This window comes from Eretmochelys imbricata, chromosome 1 (assembly GCF_965152235.1).
Source record: "Eretmochelys imbricata isolate rEreImb1 chromosome 1, rEreImb1.hap1, whole genome shotgun sequence".
NCBI lineage: Eukaryota > Metazoa > Chordata > Testudines > Cheloniidae > Eretmochelys > Eretmochelys imbricata.
In genome coordinates, this window is record NC_135572.1 from 262029713 (window position 1) to 262051951 (window position 22239).

The window sequence follows — 22239 nt, forward strand, 5'->3', positions numbered from 1 at the left end:
GGCTACATCCAGCAGATTGGTTCCAGATGTGTATTTTGTAGAGATTTCCTTTTTCATTCTTTGTCTCTTGGCTGTTCTGCATTTTGGAAAGGAAAATTAGAGGTTCCTAACAGGTTTGGGTTTAAATGTGTTTTTCTACAAATTAATAGGATTCAACAATGGTAATTTGGGAAGTGGAGAATGAATAGAATGTTGTATATAAAGGACAGGCTGTTAAACATACTGTGTAACAGCTATACTGATTGCACAGGCATGACTCATACTTACACTCAGGAGTAACCTTGGGGCTTCCATTCTCCAGGCTGGCAGGTGACGCATGTGTTTTGGGAGGCTGGAGATGCTGGCCGTATTGCTTTTAATACAGCTTTTGATGAAAACTGGGGAAAATAAAGGTAGAAAGAGAATGACAGGCTAGGTGTCAACTCAGTGTCCCAAGAAGATGGGGAGAAGGAAACAGTGCTCTAAACTCTAGATCATGTCAGTGCAAAATTGAAATAAAATAATTTTGCAATTAAGAAAGGAATATTCTCTATTGTTGAGGAACCAGGAACTTCTGAGTTGTAAGTCCCAGCTCTGACTCCTTTTGTGGCCTTAGGAAAATCATGAAACTTCCTTGCTTTAGTTTCCTCATCTATGCCTACCTCATAACGGTCACTTGAGGATTAATTAATGTTTGTAAAGTGCCTGAAGTTGTAAATTATTAACATTTTCTTAACTTCTGTAGGGCTTGTCACCATGCCAGCTAAGCCAAAGTTTCAGGCTGGCCTCCACAATTGCATTTCAAAGTATGTATGTGGAAAACTCTCATTTGCACACACAAATGAGCAATTGTGCATCTAATTACTTGATTTGGACATTAAAACATGGAGTTTGCATACTGGAGAACAAATTTGAAAACGTGGCCCAAAAAGGCAAAGGATGTGTGATATGCTGTTCTGACTGAAACTATTTTGTATCCATTTATAAAAAACAGCATAAGGTGGAATTTCTGGCCCTACTAAAGTCAATGGGACTTTGGGCACTGACTTTAGGGGAACCAGCATTTCACCCATAGTGCCTTTGTTAAACTGTGGGGCGGAGTGAGGAATCCTAGGTCATTCTTCTTGACTATGCAAGAAATTTAAACAGGGACCACTTTCAGTGTTGCCAACTCTCAACCTATTATTACGAGCCCTGTAATATTTGGTGTTTTTCTTACATCCCCAGCTCCTGAAGTCATGAGAATTTCAACTTTCATTTACAGTATAAAGAAAAAGTAAAATTGTAACACTCATGGTTGTAGAGAAGAGCTAGAAGTCTTGACCCCAGATGCTCAAAAATCAGAAGTGAAATAAAAAGAACCCCACACTTATTTTTTAAAATTTCGGGATTTTTCGGCCAGTCTTATGATTTTTCGGGGGGTTGGGAATGGGGGCTAACATGTATTTTGAATGCTTGGGGTTAGCAATACTGCATGGAAGGTATTATAGGGAACAAAGTTAAAGAATCTCCCTACCACTAAAAAAGGACCTGATTCTACAGCCCTTATCGAGATGAGTAATACCATTGATTTCAGTGAGAGTGAATAAGAACTGCAGGATCAGGCCCCAGTTTTGTAAGATTTCTAAAGACGTCACAGTGTTAAATGCAAAAGGACAGAACATTTGAAAAATTTTCTCTTTTTAAAATTTGTTTTCATGTTTTTTTTCCCTTTTCTAAGATGGTCTGTTATATATATTATATTTTTTAGCAGTTCTTCAAGTAAATATTACATAAACCCAAGGCAATTTTGTTTTTTTAATACTCTGGCAAACTATCTTTCTTTGCAAGGCCCGTTTAGCAACTGTGGTTAGAGCCAGAGTAAGTACTCTGTGTTGTTGCCAGAAGCTCGTGGTTAATTTTGGAAAGAGCAGAGATTCCTTCTATTGCCTAATCAAACATGCTTTAGTAGTTAGTACCAGGAAACACAAGTGGAAGTGAGACAGAGTAAAACATATGCCTAAATATTTTGCACTGAAGTATGTTCTATAATATACTATACCAACTGTATATAACCATCTTGGGTTGCCCCACAGAAGAGATTGATTAATCTGAATTCTATTTAGTGCTTTAAAAAGCTTCCCTTTTAATTTGCCACTGAAGGATACCAGCGGTATTCCTTATTGTGCAGTCACTCTTTATGGCTGGTTACTTATCTCTAGCATGTTCAGTTTTCATTATGTGTTTTTATGACTTCTGAGGAAATAGGATTGTTAAAACATGAGATTTTTATATCTAACAGTTCTAATCCTTGTGCTTTAATTTATTTAGGTTCCAGATTCTCTCTTCTTCTAATGCTGTTCAATTGCTTTTATGTTGGCAAACAACAAAAAGAAGAAAATTTAGGGCTAGATTTTCTACCCCCTTCTCTGGTCTTTTTGTTGTCACTCTGGTCGGGCAGAGGAGCCAGAAACTCAGTGGATCTGGACATAGGAAAATTTACCTGGCATGGTAGAGTCCTCAGGTGTCATGAAGCCAATGCCACTCTCTTCTAACATCCCAACATAAGGGTCATCCTCAATGCAGAGAGGAATAGGAACAAGATGTGGTCAGAGTGCATTGTGCTCTCGCCATTCTCCTCTTATGGGTGGGCTCTTGGGAGCTGTTACTGGCTGCTCCTCGGCTTCTCTAAAATACACAGGTATTGTCATTGAACAATACAGGAACTCAGGGAGCTGCAGCTCTGCTCCCCTTCCTGCTTCTTCTGCTGAAGAAGCTGCACGTACTAGAGAATCTGGGTTGTAGTCTTTATTGTTATTTGTATTGTGGTAACATCTAGGACACCATTGTGCTAAGTGCTTCACAAACACATACCAAAAAGATGCTGCTTACCCCAAAGTGCTTACAATCTAGATATGTAGAACCAGATTTTACCTTTGAATAAGTCTGGCCCCTTCTATTTGTATAGTATTTCTTTGAACTCAACTAGGTTTTTGTTTTTTAATGAAGTAAATGAAGACGAGTGCAGTATATTTAACTTAATAGAATATATTAATTAAAGGGGGGAGGAGTGTTGCCAACTCTCACAATTTTATTAGGAGTCTCCTGATATTTGGTGGGTTTTTTTCATAAAGTCCCAGCTTTTGGAGTCATGGGATTATATGAGAATCTCAGCATTTAAATAAAAAAGCAAGTATCCAGCATTCATTTTGAAGAGAAACGCTGGAAAATGTGATCTGAGTGTATCCTAAGGGCTCAAAAACTAGAAGACTAATAAATAGGCCCCTACGTTTGTTATTTTTCAGTCTTATGATTTATAAGCCAACCTCATGATTTTTTTGAATGTTTGAAAGGAATTGGCAATACTGAGTCAATCAGTTGGTTGATTGGCAGTACCACAGGAGTTGTCATCTTGGTCTTGAGTGGCCTATGCAATAAAATAAGCTATAAAAAGTGGTGCATGTGCCCAATTATGCAATTTTTGCTGAAACATTTTATATTTTATTGGAATTGTCTTTATTATATGTTAAAGGTGTGAATACAATTCAAATACTTCATCCATCGTCTCACGGAAGTCTCTACTCTACATAATTCTCCCCCTCCCTCCTTCCACGTCTGCTCTCATTTCATCCTACTCTCTCTATTGATGCCTATACTCCTAAGTGCTCCTTATGTCTTCCCATTCTCAATTTCACACCTTCTTTCATGCTAAGCCTATGTCTGTCATGGTGCACCCTTCACAGAACACCCATCCTCTCCTGATGCACTGATGGCGAATTTGAAGACAGAGGGAGCGATTTCATTTGGAATGAAATTAACCCCGTCCAGAGAGCCCCCACAGAGCCGGTACACCACTCACATTCTATTTTGAGTATGGACTTATGTGGGACTTGACTAGTGCATAGGCCTTGTACTGGCCTTCTGCACATAGGTAAATTTCACTCCCAGTTAACTTGCTCTCTCTACATTCAGATCCTCCTAGAAGTATGTTTCTTTTTCAAGGCCATCAAATGACAACAAGCTATGTATTTAATATATATATAATTAAATTAATCACCCGATACATTGCATATAATAATAAAAAGCAATGGATGGCTATTCTAGTCCTCTCTTTATGTATTAGTCATGTTTGTTTATTTAGGAGTAGATCATGCCTGGTCCTACGTGGCCACCTGGGGAGTCAGGTCCTTTGCACCCTCTGCGTGGATGGAGTGGACTTGCCTGAGTCATGGCTTCAGGCACTTGTGGGGGAGAGCAGGAGTTTCATATCAAGCAAGCGGGCAGATGATGGGCAGTCCTATGACTCTGCGCCTTCCACCTCTGATTCTGTAACCCTTATATCAGATCTAAAGTGGGATTTAAGTGGTGCAAAGGACTTGGGCCAGATTCTCTGGCCCATTAAAGCCACTTTGTGCTGCGTAAGAGCCCGGAGAAGGTCAGTAAAGTCTCTAACACTTCCTAAATTATTGCTAGTAGTGCTTTAAGAACCTGAGAGGCACAGTGTCTCTATTTGCAGATTGTGCAATGTTTCTTTTTCCTAAGTAGTCCCTTACCCACGTTTTATCCGCAGCTGTATTGACAGGGTCCTCATTACTCCCTAACTCTCTCTATAGAATTTCTTTCCTCATTAACAACTCATTGAAAAAAGCAGATCAGAAGCTCAGCCATTTTAGAACCATTCATTAATTTTATTCACCAATTTACAGTGCTTCCTCTCTAGTATTTCTTCTCTCCTTCTTCCGTGGGCAAGCATTTACTCATTGTATTACTTGGCTGCCTTTGTCTTTTCCTTGCAAGCCTTAATTGACTTGCTAGGTCCTTGTTTGGTTCCTGTCCCCTTTTCAGTACAGATTTTTTTTTTTTTTTTAAATCCTTAAACATTGAGAAATCCCTTACAAAGCCCCATGGGTCAATTTTGTTTATTGCATTTCCACCTTCCTTCCATGCATGCTGGAATTGTAGTCTGTGGTGCTTTAATTTTGGTGAATGCTCCCCAAACCATTCTCAGTCTGAATAATATCCTAAGCCTTGTCTACACACAAAAGTTGTATTGCTTTAAGCTATACTGGTATAGTTAAAGCAGTACAACCCCTTGGCTAGTGTGGAGTAGGAATGAAATGAACAGGTATTAGACACCTTTGTACTGGTATAATTGCATCCACAGTAGGAGTTGTACAGATATAACTATTTTGGTAAAAAGGTCATGCACCTTACTGAAGTTGTGATACCAGTCCAAAATCTTTTGGTAGACCAAACCTGAGAAAAGGCCAAGAACAGTGGAGCAATTGCAAATGATCAGCCACGTAGATGAATAACAACTAAATTTCCTCATCGTTTAGCTGAAAAAGTCAGATGGTGAAATCCTGGCCCTGTTGAAGTCAGTGGTAAAACCCCAGTTGACTTCAGTGGGGCTAGGATTTCACCCAGGGACTGGAAAAAGAAAGTCCTAAGTTCAGCTTTTGTGTCTCTTTTTATCCTTTCATCCTAAAAACCAAGCTTCCAATTTTTTTAATCTCTTCAAAAATAATGGTATTGGCAGCTGCCAGCAGTATGCTAGATTGCACATGTTATGGAAAAAATCTTAGGCAGTATTTGTAGCTCAGCTGTCAGATAGTATATCCTGGCTGAGCTTGTGCTGTACACTAAATCTAATTTATCAAGCTAGACTTAAGCTGTCCTTGTGATTGCTCTATTTTTTAAAATGCAGAAAACTCTGTTAATGCAACATTAACAGACATAACACATAATGCAGAACATTCAAAGTTGTACTCCCCAAAGCAATTGTAACTCTGGTTTCTTTCAGTGTATTTATATCACTGTATAGTGTTAATTGTTATGCCAAAATATCTGTGCAATGTATTGGAGTTACAATTCCTATAAGAACCATTACTCTGGCTCTGCTTTTAAAATATCAATCATTAATTGCATTAATGTAGGCTTTTAAAATGTTCTCAGTGTTTTTAAAAACAAGAAAGTAAAAGAGGGATTGCACATTCAAATATTGACATTTTCCCCATACACCTGTGTAGACTGGAGCATTGAAATCTTGGTATGTTAAAAATGTAAGCTAAATTCTCCCCTCAGACAGTTCCAACTTTAGTCAAATCAGTTATACTGGCCTGCATAAGTGAGAGGAGGATTTATCCTTTAATTTAAATAAAAAATACCAGGTTGTGCGTAGACAGTATGCGATTTTCAAACATTTAAATTTAGATCATTCTTAACTAGGGCTCTGATAACTGGAATCCACCACTAGCATGGACCTATGTGCCAGTGTGGACCCATGTGCCATTAACCTCATTGGTACAAGGATCCATACTATTGGATCCCAGTCCAGAATCAGGATCCACATGTCAAAAGTACTGTGCTCCCTGAAGACTAGGGCCATTGTAACTGAAGATATAAATATGAAACATTTTGAGCACAAAAAGGCATCTGAAAATGTATTAATAATTGGAAGAACATCTTTCCATGCTCTGGTAACTCTAACAGTGGCCCATTAGCATATTATCAAATTTTCTAAATTAAAACAAACCTTTTGAGATGAGAACAAATGTGAAAGATTTCAATTAAAAGGACCTTTTGAAAAGAAAGAAAGAAACGTTATCCCCCTAAGAATCAAGGCTTAAAATGAAAGTAGCTTCTCATTCATAACTTTAGAGTTATTGGCTCAAGATTGTAATCAAAAATAACTTTTATTTTAATGGCATAGGTAGAAAATTTCTTTCTTAATTATGATCTTCCTCTTTTCAATTCTCTTGGTAACTATTTTGATCAATTTGTTTTTTTAACTAAATAACAGTACTTAGATTCTGCCATCTGTACTCCCATTGAGCAGTAGCATACGCCACGAGTGTTCCCCTTTGCAAAAACCCGTCACATCTCTGCTGAATGTAGACCGTCATCTAATTAAACCTCACAATAGCCCTGGAAAGTAAGTAAATACATATTACTATCCCCATTTTACAGCTTGTGAAACTAAGGCAGGTATGTAATTAGCCCAAGGTCACAATGGGAGTCATATCTGAGCTGAGATTAGAATTTGTAATTTCTCATTCCCAGCCTTGTACTCAAACCTCTAGTCCAGCCCTTTCTCTAATAATTTGTCTAATAATAATCAGTACTGTCAAGGTTCCTCCCCCACTCTGAACTCTAGGGTACAGATGTGGGGACCTGCATGAAAAACCTCCTAAGCTTATCTTTACCAGCTTAGGTCAAAAACTTCCCCAAGGTACAAAATATTCCCCCCCGTTGTCCTTGGACTGGCCGCTACCACCACCAAACTAATACTGGTTACTGGGGAAGAGCTGTTTGGACGCGTCTTTCCCCCCAAAATACTTCCCAAAACCCTGCACCCCACTTCCTGGACAAGGTTTGGTAAAAAGCCTCACCAATTTGCCTAGGTGACTACAGACCCAGACCCTTGGATCTTAAGAACAATGAACAATCCTCCCAACACTTGCACCCCCCCTTTCCTGGGAAATGTTGGATAAAAAGCCTCACCAATTTGCATAGGTGACCACAGACCCAAACCCTTGGATCTGAGAACAATGAAAAAGCATTCAGTTTTTTACAAGAAGACTTTTAATAGAAAATAGAAGTAAATAGAAATAAAGAAATCCCCCCTGTAAAATCAGGATGGTGGATATCTTACAGGGTAATTAGATTCAAAAACATAGAGAACCCCTCTAGGCAAAACCTTAAGTTACAAAAAAGATACACAGACAGAAATAGTTATTCTATTCAGCACAATTCTTTTCTCAGCCATTTAAAGAAATCATAATCTAACACATACCTAGCTAGATTACTTACTAAAAGTTCTAAGACTCCATTCCTGGTCTATCCCTGGCCAAGACGAGCATAGGCAGACACAGACCCTTTGTTTCTCTCCCTCCTCCCAGCTTTTGAAAGTATCTTGTCTCCTCATTGGTCATTTTGGTCAGGTGCCAGCGAGGTTACCTTTAGCTTCTTAACCCTTTACAGGTGAGAGGAGCTTTCCCCTGGCCAGGAGGGATTTCAAAGGGGTTTACCCTTCCCTTTATATTTATGACAAGTACATATATGCAGCAATGCTGTAGCTGGGTGTTTGAAGGACAGTAGCTTTTAAATACAATCCTGTAAATAGAAAGAATGAAAGATACTTGTATTTTCAATTTTTCTTTAAAAACTGAGTTTGACCCACATAAAAAATGAAGTATCATATTAGACTTTAGAATGCACATTTTTCATTCTCCTCTAGCTATCCATTTCACCTGTTTTTACGTTGTTTATACTGCCACTGCTAACAGTAAACAAAGAGGAAAGCCTGAGACAACATATAAGTAAGAAGGGAGTTTTAAATCTCTGAGAATGCCAGGAAACAACAAGGCAAGAACGCAGTGCATCTTGATAGCCTGTTAGTTATTTAGGAGCATCTTCAAGGCAAATTGCTTTTTGCAAGGAAAAGGGATTTGCTACAACACCTTATATAGCTAAAGTAACATTATTATGAATAATTAAAAGATCCTGTGTAATATCCAGGGCCCATTTTAACATTTGTCTTAGGGATTTACTGTTTTACAATTCTATCCATTCTATATTACCACTCTGGAACGTCTCAGAAATAACCCCAGAAATAAGAAAGAGATTTGATATGTGGGAGCACTGCAGAGAAGTAGTGTCCCTGCTCTGTTTCTGCTTTGAAGAAAGTATGTGTCGGGGAGAGAAACAGGGGTGGTGATGGTGCAGAGTTGCCAGATCTCAGGGAGATTTGGGGAGCGGTGTGACACAGCACAGGAGAGCAGGCCAGCCAGTTGCCACATGAAGAGGAGGAAATTGCCAACTAACTAGTCCCTGCAGGTGACCAGAAAGGAGAGAGTTAGCAGGTCACTGAGCTCTCCCAGAGGATACATATATTAAATGGGGAGCACTGGATAGAGCTGTATAAATAACCAGTTTTTTGGTTTGGTGGCCCAACTGAAAAAATGCAATAAAAAAGATAATTTGGGGCAATGCAAAACAATTTTTCAAAAAAAATTTCTGCGAACAGACAAAGCAACATCCATTTTGGATTAAACAAAATGTTGTGTTCAATCCAAAACAAAATGTCTTGTTTAGTCTTGGGGGTTTTTGTATCTGTAACAGCATGGTGAATTTGACATGAATTCATTAAATGTTTCCGTCAACCTGAATCTGCAAAAAAATTTTGGTGAACATTTTTTTTTGCCCAGGTCTAGCACCGGGCCTCTTCAGGAGGACAAGGGGCATTACATATGAACGTCCTAGATTGCCCTGGTCCTGGCGCCAATTCAAGGATGCATCTTGGCTCGGGAAGGTTTGCGGAGCACTAGTGAACATATAAGATGATGTCCTGTAGTATGACCTGACTTGGGCGACTCACTTAATTTCAGTGGGATAGCACAGCGTGTAAATCAGTGTGGGGAGGGCAGCGGGTCACTACCTCCCGAGCTGAAATCCACTGATAGATCCTCTTACAAAGTTTCTCCCCAGTTGTTCTGTTGGGGAGATGGGTTGCCAGACATCTGCAGAACAGCCCAGGCTGTATTAGGCAATCTTAGCTAAACTAGGGGGGGATGATATCTGTCCCATTGGCCCTGCCCTCACCCAATGCAAGGCTGAGCACTCTGCACACTCGTAAAGGGATGGGGGCTGTGAACCAGAAACTCCTGTGCACCTCCCTCCACACACAAACACATGCACACAGGAGAGCCCCCTCCACATGCAGATCTGAAGGCACAATCTACTTTTCATCACTTAGGCCCCAGAATATGTATGCTTTTGCTATAATAATAACTTAATTAAAATATACACTTAAAAAAGAATAACCAGGTGACTAGTGTGATACAGGCCGGCTCTTGAATACAAAGGCAAAATAATGCAGCAGTCAAACTCTCTTCGTTATAATCTTCCCTTGCATAGTGAAGATAAACCAGTTAGGTACACTTTAATAATGCAATACCTGAGCATAATTGTATCTTTCTCATGATGTGATTAGGAAATATTGTCATGTTATCGTGTAGACTACAGCTTCCCTACTACTTTGTGTTCCTCATTATCCCTCAGTACATGAACAGTTTTGAAAGAAAACTTCACGTGCTGCATAAACCCTAGTAGTGCATTTTTAGCCTATTTCAATGGACCGTATATGATTTTCTCCTCAAAAACACAAATCCTAGTGACTCTGGATACCGTGTTGTGTGTTCCCTTCATGAAAAATAATGGGTAAATTCCTTGCCTCTGTGTATGCAGTGGAACCGCCCTTTAAACAAAATCTTCTGCCAACTTCTATAAAATACTGATACTGCCCTCTGTAGGCTTTTACTATATGAAATAGCCACTGCACCTTTTAATTTTATTTCTTTACTAAAATTTGCAAAATGTAAGTACAAGAAAGAAAGAAAGAGAATGTAAAATATTATAGTATTATGGTTAAAACTCCCGTAAACAGTGCTGCCTGTTTGTAAATATAGTGGGCTAGGTTTTCTGCTGGCTGCCATGGTTTTGAGTTGCAGCAGTGTGGGGCAGTAAGGAAGCCAGTTACATCTCCCTGATTGCAGGAACAACCCGACTGGGGTTTCGAGTAAGTTTATGATCCATTTTGGAGAGTGCTGCCCTGCCCTCTTTGTGTCTTGTGATTTGTATTGAAACGCTAGGTAAATGCAAATACCCATTTCTACGACCCAGCCTGCTTTTCCCTATCTGGCTTGTCGCCTAAAATTTACAGGTTCCTGTTAATTATTTTATTTTGCAGAATGTTTTTTTGGATGTAATTTTTTTGGTGTCTGCAGCCCATGCTGAGCATTATTACTCATCCACTGCAATTTACAAGCTTCTGATACTGTGCACCGACTTCTGTAGCTCTGCTTTCTGATACAGTAGACCTCCTTTATTCCTTTTCTTTGACGGCACAATATTTTTGTTCATAATGGTGCTGAACCTGCTTGCTTTCCCCAGGATTACTGCCAGCAGCTTACAGTGAGTTTTCTACTTTCAGCTGGGTGTTCAAATTCCGCTGGTTGTTACTACTGATTGGAGAAGACCTCAGCAACTTCCAGCTTTGTTTAAACAATCTGCCCCAAGCATACTCCTTTTCAAAGGCAGCAGTCTAGTTCCCATTGAGAAGGTGATGACCATCCCTTCACTCTAGGTTCTCGTTTCCTTCAGTAGTTCCCAAGTGCTTGATTAGCTTCAGTCCTGCTCATGTCTCATCTTCTCCAGTACACATGGAGAGTTCCAGTCTCCCCTTGCCTTGCTGTTATTGCATGAGAGGCTAGTGGTGTTTCAGAAAAGGCAGCTTTTGTGGCACTCGACATGAGTTTTCTAAGTAGTCTTTGATATGTAGCCTCTGTGACTTCTTTCTTACAGTTCTCTGCCATTGATACCAGTACGCCCCATAAGTATAAATTCCTCCCCAATAAGCTGATTTTACATTGCAGGTAGACAAAGTCCCTTATAAGTAGTAGTCCACAGACTATTTAATTCTCTTGATCTTTGCACATTCTGCTGTCTGTTTGGTTAGTGATGGAATCCCCTGCCATCAGTCTGTTATTCTCAATTGTTTAACATTACTAGGTCCTCTTCTCCTGGAGATAATTCCTTAGGCCCTAAGGTTTAAGGAACAAGGAGTAGTCCTACTTCCCTGCCTATTCTGGAAAGTTGGTCATCAAGGGTTTCACTTCAGAAAAAATTCAGGGGGTTGGGGTGAGCACCTCCTGGCCTATGGTGGGGAGGCTGCCATCTCAGACATAGGGTGTCAGGGGGGACGCAGGCCCACCCAACTCCCTGCATCCCAGCCCAGGGCCCTAACAGTGGCAGGGTGATCTGCCACTGGGTCAGTGGGGATTCCAGTCGCAACATGCTGACTCACACTCCAGCAGCACAACCGGACTAGAGTCTGGTCCCCCGGGGCTACTTCCTACCACAGTCTAGGTGTAGGGTCCTGTGGTCCAAAGATCCCCTGTCTCCTCGGGGTACTCGGCCACGGGTAGCTCCAGCAACTCCTCAGGGTCCTCATCTTCCTCCCCGACAGCAAGGCATCAGTCCACTCTGGGGCTGGGCTGGGCTCTTGCAGAGGCATTTGCTCGGCTGCCAACCCACCGGTTTGGCTGGGAGTCCCTTGGAATCAGGCTCGATCTCCCAGAGGCTATTGAAAGCAATCAGGGAGATTTTAGGCCACTAAAAGTCCAGCAGTGCAGTGGGTCTAAGGTAGGCTCCCTACCTGCCCTGGCTCCGCGCCGCTCCCAGAAGCGGCCGGCATCTCCAGCAGTGGCTCCTAGGTGGAGGCACAGCCAGGGGTCTCCGCGTGCGGCCCCCGCCTCGAGCGCCAACTCTGTAGGTCCCATTGGCTGGGAACGGGGATCCACGGTCAATGGGAGCTGCAGGGGCAATGCCTGTAGGCAGGGGCAGCACGCAGAGCCACCTGGCCGCCCCGAGCCTAGGAGCCACCGGCAGATATGCCACCGCTTCCGGGAGCCACCCAAGGTAAGCATCGCCCAACCAGAGCCTGCACACCTAATCCCCTCCCATACCCTAACCACCTGCCTCAGCCCTGAGCCCCCTCCGGCACCCAAACTCCTTCCCAGAGCCTGCATCCCGCACCCCTGCCCCAGCCCTGTGAAAGTGAGTGAGGGTTGGGGAGAGCGAGCGATGGAGGGATGGGGGCTGGAGTGAGTGGAGGCGGGGCCTCAGACAAGGGGCAGGGTGGGCAAGGGTGTTTTGGGTTTGTGCAATTATACAGTTGACAACCCTAGCATCTGCTCCCCAGAAGAGACGTCCGGTCTCTCCTGTGGCTCAGCAGCAACTGAGCTCCAGGGCTCTGTCTCCTTTTCTGCTTCCTGTCCTGCCCTGGTATTTCCGTGCAAGCTGGTCTCCATATTGGAAGAGAAGATTGAAGGTCTGGAGCAACAGATAACGACCCTGCGTTGCATACGAGAATCTGAGGATTTTCTGGACAAAAGTCAGGATATGCTTCTACAGGCACAAAGCTCTAAAGATTTAGAGCAGGTTGCACAGCGGAGCCAAGAGGCCAGTGAAGAAGCTTGGCAACATGTGACCTCCAGAAGAAGAAGGGGGAATGTCCGGGTTCCAGCAATGCAGACACAGGTAACTAACCGCTTTCATGTTCTCTCCACAGGTACCATTGCGGAGAGTGGACCAGATGATATGTCTGGGGGGAGAAAGCAGAAGGAGACTCCGCCGGTTGGAAGGCATGAGATGCACTGTCCTGAGATTGCGGGTTCCACGACCACCACTCCCAAGAGAAGGAGGCGGGTGGTGGTGGTCGGGGACTCTCTCCTCCGGGGGACTGAGTCATCTATCTGCCGCCCTGACCGGGAAAACCAAGAAGTCTGCTGCTTGCCAGGGGCTAAGAATCGCGAGGTGACGGAGAGACTGCCGAGACTCATCAAGCCCTCGGATCACTACCCCTTCCTGCTTCTCCACGTGGGCACCAATGATACTGCCAAGAATGACCTTGAGCGGATCACTGAGGACTACGTGGCTCTGGGAAGAAGGATAAAGGAGTTTGAGGCACAAGTGGTGTTCTCGTCCATCCTCCCCGTGGAAGGAAAAGGCCTGGGTTCGAATCGTGGAAGTCAACGAATGGCTACGCAGGTGGTGTCGGAGAGAAGGCTTTGGATTCTTTGACCATGGGATGGTGTTCCATGAAGGAGGAGTGCTGGGCAGAGACGGGCTCCACGTTACGAAGAGAGGGAAGAGCATCTTTGCGAGCAGGCTGGCTAACCTAGTGAGGAGGGCTTTAAACTAGGTTCACCAGGGGAAGGAGACCAAAGCCCTGAGGTAAGTGGGAAAGCGGGATACCGGAGGAAGCACAGGCAAGAACGTCTGTGAGGGGAGGGCTCTTGCCTCATACTGAGAATGAGGGGCGATCAGCAGGTTATCTCAAGTGCTTATATATGAATGCACAAAGCCTTGGAAACAAGCAGGGAGAACTGGAGGTCCTGGTGATGTCAAGGAATTATGACGTGATTGGAATAACAGAGACTTGATGGGATAACTCACATGACTGGAGTACTGTCATGGATGGTCATAAACTGTTCAGGAAGGACAGGCAGGGCAGAAAAGGTGGGGGAGTAGCACTGTATGTAAGGGAGCAGTATGACTGCTCAGAGCTCCGGTACGAAACTGCAGAAAAACCTGAGTGTCTCTGGATTAAGTTTAGAAGTGTGAGCAACAAGAGTGATGTAGTGGTGGGAGTCTGCTATAGACCACCGGACCAGGGGGATGAGGTGGATGAGGCTTTCTTCCGGCAACTCGCAGAAGCTACTAGATCGCACGCCCTGGTTCTTATGGGTGACTTTAATTTTCCTGATATCTGCTGGGAGAGCAATACAGCGGTGCATAGACAATCCAGGAAGTTTTTGGATAATGTAGGGGACAATTTCCTGGTGCAAGTGCTAGAGGAGCCAACTGGGGGGGGAGCTTTTCTTGACCTGCTGCTCACAAACCGGGAAGAATTAGTGGAGGAAGCAAAAGTGGATGGGAATCTGAGAGGCAGTGACCATGAGTTGGTTGAGTTCAGGATCCTGACACAGGGAAGAAAGGTAAGCAGCAGGATACGGACCCTGGACTTCAGGAAAGCAGGCTGCGACTCCCTCAGGGAACGGATGGGTAGGATCCCCTGGGGGACTAACATGAAGGGGAAAGGAGTCCAGGAGAGCTGGCTGTATTTCAAGGAATCCCTGTTGAGGTTACAGGGACAAACCATCCTGATGAGTCGAAAGAATAGTAAATATGGCAGGCGACCAGCTTGGCTTAACGGTGAAATCCTAGCGGATCTTAAACATAGAAAAGAAGCTTACAAGAAGTGGAAGGTTGGACATATGACCAGGGAAGAGTATAAAAATATTGCTCGGGCATGTAGGAATGAAATCAGGAGGGCCAAATCGCACCTGGAGCTGCAGCTAGCAAGAGATGTCAAGAGTAACAAGAAGGGTTTCTTCAGGTATGTTGGCAACAAGAAGAAAGCCAAGGAAAGTGTGGGCCCCTTAATGAATGAGGGAGGCAACCTAGTGACAGAGGATGTGGAAAAAGCTAATGTACTCAATGCTTTTTTTGCCTCTGTCTTCACTAACAAGGTCAGCTCCCAGACTGCTGCGCTGGGCATCACAGCATGGGGAGTAGATGGCCAGCCCTCTGTGGAGAAAGAGGTGGTTAGGGACTATTTAGAAAAGCTGGACGTGCACAAGTCCATGGGGCCGGACGCGTTGCATCCGAGAGTGCTAAAGGAATTGGCGGCTGTGATTGCAGAGCCATTGGCTATTATCTTTGAAAACTCGTGGCGAACGGGGGAAGTCCCAGATGACTGGAAAAAGGCTAATGTAGTGCCAATCTTTAAAAAAGGGAAGAAGAAGGATCCTGGGAACTATAGGCCAGTCAGCCTCACCTCAGTCCCCGGAAAAATCATGGAGCAGGTCCTCAAAGAATCAATCCTGAAGCACTTACATGAGAGGAAAGTGATCAGGAACAGTCAGCATGGATTCACCAAGGGAAGGTCATGCCTGACTAATCTAATCGCTTTCTATGATGAGATTACTGGTTCTGTGGATGAAGGGAAAGCAGTGGATGTATTGTTTCTTGACTTTAGCAAAGCTTTTGACATGGTTTCCCACAGTATTCTTGTCAGCAAGTTAAAGAAGTATGGGCTGGATGAATGCACTATAAGGTGGGTAGAAAGTTGGCTAGATTGTCGGGCTCAACGGGTAGTGATCAATGGTTCCATGTCTAGTGGGCAGCCGGTGTCAAGTGGAGTGCCCCAGGGGTCGGTCCTGGGGCCGGTTTTGTTCAATATCTTCATAAATGATCTGAGGATGGTGTGAATTGCACTCTCAGCAAATTTGCGGATGATACTAAACTAGGAGGAGCGGTAAATACACTGGAGGGCAGGGATAGGATACAGAGGGACCTAGACAAATTGGAGGATTGGGCCAAAAGAAATCTGATGAGGTTCAATAAGGATAAGTGCAGGGTCCTGCACTTAGGACGGAAGAACCCAATGCACAGCTACAGACTAGGGACCGAATGGCTAGGCAGCAGTTCTGCAGAAAAGGACCTAGGGGTGACAGTGGACGAGAAGCTGGATATGAGTCAGCAGTGTGCCCTTGTTGCCAAGAAGGCCAATGGCATTTCGGGATGTATAAGTAGGGGCATAGCGAGCAGATCGAGGGACGTGATCGTTCCCCTCTATTCGACATTGGTGAGGCCTCATCTGGAGTACTGTGTCCAGTTTTGGGCCCCACACTACAAGAAGGATGTGGATAAATTGGAGAGAGTCCAGTGAAGGGCAACAAAAATGATTAGGGGTCTGGAACACATGACTTATGAGGAGAGGCTGAGGGAACTGGGATTGTTTAGTCTGCAGAAGAGAAGAAAGAGGGGGGATTTGATAGCTGCTTTCAACTACCTGAGAGGTGGTTCCAGAGAGGATGGTTCTAGACTATTCTCAGTGGTAGAAGAGGACAGAACAAGGAGTAATGGTCTCAAGTTGCAGTGGGGGAGGTTTAGGTTGGATATTAGGAAAAACTTTTTCACTAGGAGGGTGGTGAAACACTGGAATGCGTTACCTAGGGAGGTGGTAGAATCTCCTTCCTTAGAAGTTTTTAAGGTCAGGCTTGACAAAGCCCTGGCTGGGATGATTTAATTGGGTATTGGTCCTGCTTTGAGCAGGGGGTTGGACTAGATGACCTCCTGAGGTCCCTTCCAACCCTGATATTCTATGATTCTCTGATTCTGGTGAGGGGGCGGGGCAGGGCATGTTTGGCTCCACCGGGAGAGCGTAGTGGTCCCTCACGCTCCAGTTCCAAGGGAGGCCACTCAGCCTCACTACAGGAGCACATAGACCTATGAAAAGTCTGTGTGTGTGTGCAGGGGGCCAAGTGACACCCCTGTGAGTCATATCTGGAGGGGTCCTTTGCCTCCTTTAGCCAAGATACACTGCCTGCCTCATTCAAATAGGGGAGCCAGATACTCTGATAGGGGAGCCAGATCCGCTGATGAGAGGCCTTACTGCCTGCCTTATATGTCCTGTTCAGCCCCAGGTATATCTTTGTCTCATGTAGATAATCTTGTTCAGCAATCCAAGCCTCGAGGGGCTAATGCTTGAACCCCAGAGTGCCTAATTTATGATGCAATAAACTGGGAGTTCTTTATACTGACTAAATTGCTACAGGCTTGCTGGCTCCACAGGTCAGATTGTACTCACCTACCCTGATCCTAAGTCATTGTTTGGTAACTTTATCTACCACCCTGTTACCTGGTCTGTTTAGACTAGATTTAAACAAAATGTCAAGATCTCTGGTGTTTTTCAACTTTATGTACATCAGGTGAACTGTCACTGAGCTCCCCTAGGCCAACCCCTTGCTCCCTCAGCTATCTATCATTCGTTAACTTCCTGGACTGGGAGGTTTAAAGGCCAAACCACAGCCCCTCTCTGTGCTCAGCCACAAGCACACATGCTAATCAGCACACTTGTAATACAGCCAAATGTTTTTACAATATTCCCAGTAGCTTTTCTTTAAAGCAGCGAACAGTTGTAGTCACACAGGCACTCTCCCAGCTCTGACCACCACCACTACTGTCACTACAAATTAGGTGGCTCATGGAAGCCTGGGAGGATGCATTCTTTTCTCATCAGCTACTCTAGGATTCAATGGCAAGATCTCAAGGATGCAAAGGCCGCAAAAACAAATAGTCTCTCATCTGGAGGGTGACAGAGATTTATTTAAAAAAAAAAAAATGAAAATGTCAAGTCAGCAAATGACTGAATAATTTAGGAGGAGATTTTCAAAAGGGTCTGAAGGATTTGGGAGCATCATGCCCCATTGAAAGTTACTGGCACTTTGGCTCCTAAATCCATTAGGCACTTTTGAAAATCTCTCCCTTAAAGAATATTAATGTCACAGTCGTACAGAGAAAAGTCTTCAGAAGAAGAATAAATGGTATAATACTACTTAAAGCTGTGAATGGGAAAAAAATGTTCCAAGGGCTCAATGTCCTATTAAATCAGGTGTCCCAAGGTGGGTATGGAGTAAGGTTGTGTATGTGAAATTTAAAGTATTTGCCCAGTAGGCACCTAACTCAGTCAAATGGGCTTTTTTAACCCTGCTGTGAAAAGGGAATACAGGGAGAGGGGTATGCAAGGACAAAGAACACCAAATGAAAGGGGGAGAGTGAAAGAAGAAAGGAAGTCATGCAATTCTTGATTAGTTCCTCGACCTACTTGTCCGTCCCTGGCCACCAGAAGTCTTGTCACAGTTGTGTTTTGGTTAGACCCATCCCTAAATGTCCTTCATGTGCCAGGTGAATCAATCGTTCTCTCAGAAGTGTAGGCACAAGATGGTGAGTTCTCAAAATCCATTCCTTTACGAGGGACAATTCACATGATGTACATCTATATGGTTGCAAGTGTGCTGGTGTCTTTGTCTTGTAGGGCCATCCATTGACTATGTTAAGTCTTTAGGTCCTGAAGTACCTTGTCTTCTGTCATGGCTGTTGCCCACTCTGAGGCTGTGATGACTCTGATAGTGATGATTGACAATATATAGCAGTAGGAATTCCACCATCGCCTAATCTCGTTCTTGACTCTCCAGGTATTAGGAGAAGTGTGAGACAAGGGAGACTGCTTAAAAGATTGGAAGACTCTATTACCAGACTCAAGTAACAGTTGGAAGTGACTGTTTAAAGTCTTACAATGGTGATTCTAAAGGGGAAGGGTGTGTTGTATGTAGCTAGGTGCAGATAGCTAACCCAATTTGTAAGTTTGTTGCTAGGTAGTTTCTGTAGCTTTGAGTCCAGGAACTACAATTCCCAGGAGGCACCAGGGGAGGTAGAAGGAAAGGAGGAAAAGGAATGGAAGAATGTCAGCTCTGTGAAAGACTGAGGGGAATAAACCTGACCTTTGCTGTTACTAAACTTCCTGAGTCTTCCTCAGAGAGGTTTAGGTATAAAAGCACGGTCAACTCCTGGTAGAACGGCAGGCTGAATACACTTTCTGGAAACGGGAGTTGTACATGTTTTGTCCCTGTCTACACTAGTGCTCAAACCATGTTCAAACATGGCTGGGGTGGGGGGACCAGAGGGGTTACTGTGTTTGACACCAGCTGTTAATTATTCCTAGCATACAACACAGCCTTGTTATATAATAGTTTTATAATAGTAAAAAGAAAATCCATGTCCTCACTGATGCTAGGCTCAATTTAGACTGTAATGTGCACGCAGCTTTAGTAGAGGTGATGAGAAATTGAAAAGCTGAATGAAAACAACACGTTACGGAAGGGGGTTTGGCCAAACGGCAACTGGGTTTTGAGCATATGATTTTTTAAAAAACACATGACACAGTAGCAGGTAATTTCCCCCAATTTTCATGCCCTGTATTTATAATAGTTTTAATTTGAACAGCAGTAGACTTTTAAAAATATGATCTGTGAAGCAACCCTCAGATACCTCAAAAATACAGTAGGGTCAGCGGTACTCAGCCTTCAACAATTTACAAGCCATGTCATCATTGAGCTGCAGAGAGCCACAAAATAATAATGTGGTGAGATTATGACATTGCATCAATCTGAGATAATGCGGCATTTGGAAACTTCGTCACACATCAACTACCTTCTCTCCTCTTCCTTTGACTACTAGGTTGGGTGGAAGGGTTCTCTCTCTCCCTCCCTCTGCTGGTGGCAGGGTGGGAAGGAAGCTCTGACTGACACGCATGTGTGTTCCTGTGAGTGGGGTTCTGCTTGCTTTTCCTGAGACTCAGTATGAAGCATGTGGATTCCCAGGCAAATGTAAGTGGTTGCTTTGAGGTCCACACAGGGCCATAAAGATGAGAAGTTCATGAGCTGTGATTTGCATTTCATGGGCAAAAAACGCACCCCACCCTTTCCTGGAAATGGTGCAAGTCAGATGCATGGGTTAGACCTGCCTGGAGTTTGCTGAGCTAGTTTGATCACTCTCTAATTTTGATGTTAAAAGATTAAAGGCACTAGCTGTCCTGTTTTGCTCTTTCTAGGCCATTCATAGTGCTGCCACCCCTGATGGAATGGATAAGGGTTGCTTTGGCTCATGCAGGGCACCGTCGCAGTTTCTCTGTGGACAGTGATGATGTACGGCAAGCAGCAAGGCTCTTACTACCTGGAGTTGACTGTGAACCTCGACAGTTAAAGTAAGTTCATGCAAAGAAATAATAATTTGGAAAACCTGTAGCTCTTTCACAGTGACAGTGATTTAACAGGCAGAGTAAGGGCTTTGTTATGTCCTCAGATGTGCAGAAATCTCCTTCTCGTCACTGTATCTTGTAAAATCAGCTACTGTATTTGTTCACATGCCTGTACGAGCCAGTTTCACAGGCTGCATGGTAATGTGCTTGCATACCTAACAACTGGATCAAGCTCTGAATCTGCTCATAAAATCTTGGTTTGTCTTTTACCATTACATTCTGCTTTATAATAAGAGACTGAAGTCTTCAGTCAATTATGTCTGTTTCACTGTGTTCCTGTTACAAAATACTGAGATGTAACGTATAGGATTGTATATATTCTATTGTTTTCTGCAATAGTGGTTTATACAGCACATTTACAGATAAAACCAGTTTTTGTAATAAAATTACATTTTTGATCCTGAAATCAATTTAATTCAAAGATGTTGCAGGTCTGAATAATTGGATGCTTATTTTTAAATATGTGAGATGTGACCTTCTAATGTGGCCCTAAAGTATATGTTTTCAGTATATGTTTTTAATGCGCTGCCTTTTCTTACTCATATATGTATGTATAAAAACAGCTTCGTAATGCATACTTGATTCTGGGTTATTTTTGCTTTAGATGTCTGTATGAAAAGCTCTTATGACTGTGTCACAAGCGGAATTATTCATCTCAGGTGCTTTATAGCTGCAGCACACGGTCGCCAGGCACTATCTTAGAGTCTGGTGAATTCAAACCTAGGCTCATATTTTCCAGAAGCCCTGTCACTCATACTCGGGTGATATACAGGTGGGCTTTTCTGCCACACAGAAGCATGGAACCTGCATACGTGATTAGGTCTGACAACGTGCATCACAACAGCTGTATTTTGTTGACTCTGGTTTTCCAGTACTCTTTCACTAGATATTATAATATTTTATTTTGAGACTGGAATAATGCTTTCTTGGTTGAATATTTTATTAAATGAATATGTTGAATTTAAAAGCTACATCTTGAGGTCCATATTTCAAATACTGACTGTAACTGTTTCATATGAAGGTAAATATCCTGGGCCTGATTGTCAGTAGGACTTAGTATTTCACGATTTCAGCTGAAGTCTATGAGGTCTGTCAGTACTCATGAAGCTCTTAATTTTAAAAAGGCATAACTAAAAAAACCTTTCCAATTGAACTAATTGATACAATTGTAGAAAAGTCAATCAATATTATTTATTCTAGCCCCTTGAAAGAACAAAAATCATGTTTTGATATGATAAGAATATACAGTTTTTCTGTAGTTAGCATGTGTATAGAAAAACATTGACTGTTTTTACCCATTCTGCCATTTTAACAGAAGTTAAAGTTTCAAAATCAGGTTATGTTAGAGTGAATTGTAGTTATGTCCCAGATAATCGACTGATTATTGAGAAGAAATCAGTGATCAATTAAAGCAGCCATCCAGAATTCAGTTTATAAAGAAAAATAAACTATAGCCACTTTTCAGCTGTCTTACAGTCTGGAATGAGAATGGAAAGTACGATCAAGAATTAATGAGGGTAGAAATGAAAGGTTAGTTCTGAGAAAAGAGCTGGGACTTGCCCTGGATTTGCTGTTGTGTACTTCACTTGACTATATGGGCTTGATTTCCATTCCCGTTTCCCAAAACTAAGGTCACTGTATACTGTTCTGCCAGTGTAAGGGGGCCTTCAAGTGAGTGTTACTGTGACATTTAAAGGCCCTTCAGACTGCCACACTGGTGTAGAGTGTGCTTGGTGTAACTGAGAATCAGGCACTGTGTGTCTATAATATTGAGATCAAAGGAAAGGCTGCTGCTTGTTGGAAAAATATCCAGGCAAAGCATCATGACATTAATTTGAAATCTTGCTACTTGTAATGTTTTGTTTGTGCTCAGTACAGGCCCTCAGCACTCCTCATTTCCACCCAGTCCATGTACCAGCCTCTCATTTCTCCCCAGTGAGCAGCAACAGCTTTGCATCTCCCCAGTCCTCATCAAGCATCAATTCTATAGTTGCCATGGCTTTGAAATATTTTCAAGGGGCAATTCTTCAAATAAACTGAGGGACTGAGGACAG

The 22239-nt window shown here is 43.0% G+C and overlaps 1 protein-coding gene across 1 annotated transcript in view; it reads left to right on the forward strand.

Moving 5' to 3' along the window:
- ABTB3 (ankyrin repeat and BTB domain containing 3) overlaps window positions 1-22239 on the forward strand; it is a 272945-nt gene that overhangs the window by 187813 nt on the left and 62893 nt on the right. The window contains exon 4 of the mRNA XM_077829043.1: window positions 19979-20131. Within this exon, the coding sequence (XP_077685169.1) occupies window positions 19979-20131 (153 nt within the window). The remainder of the gene's footprint in view (window positions 1-19978; window positions 20132-22239) is intronic.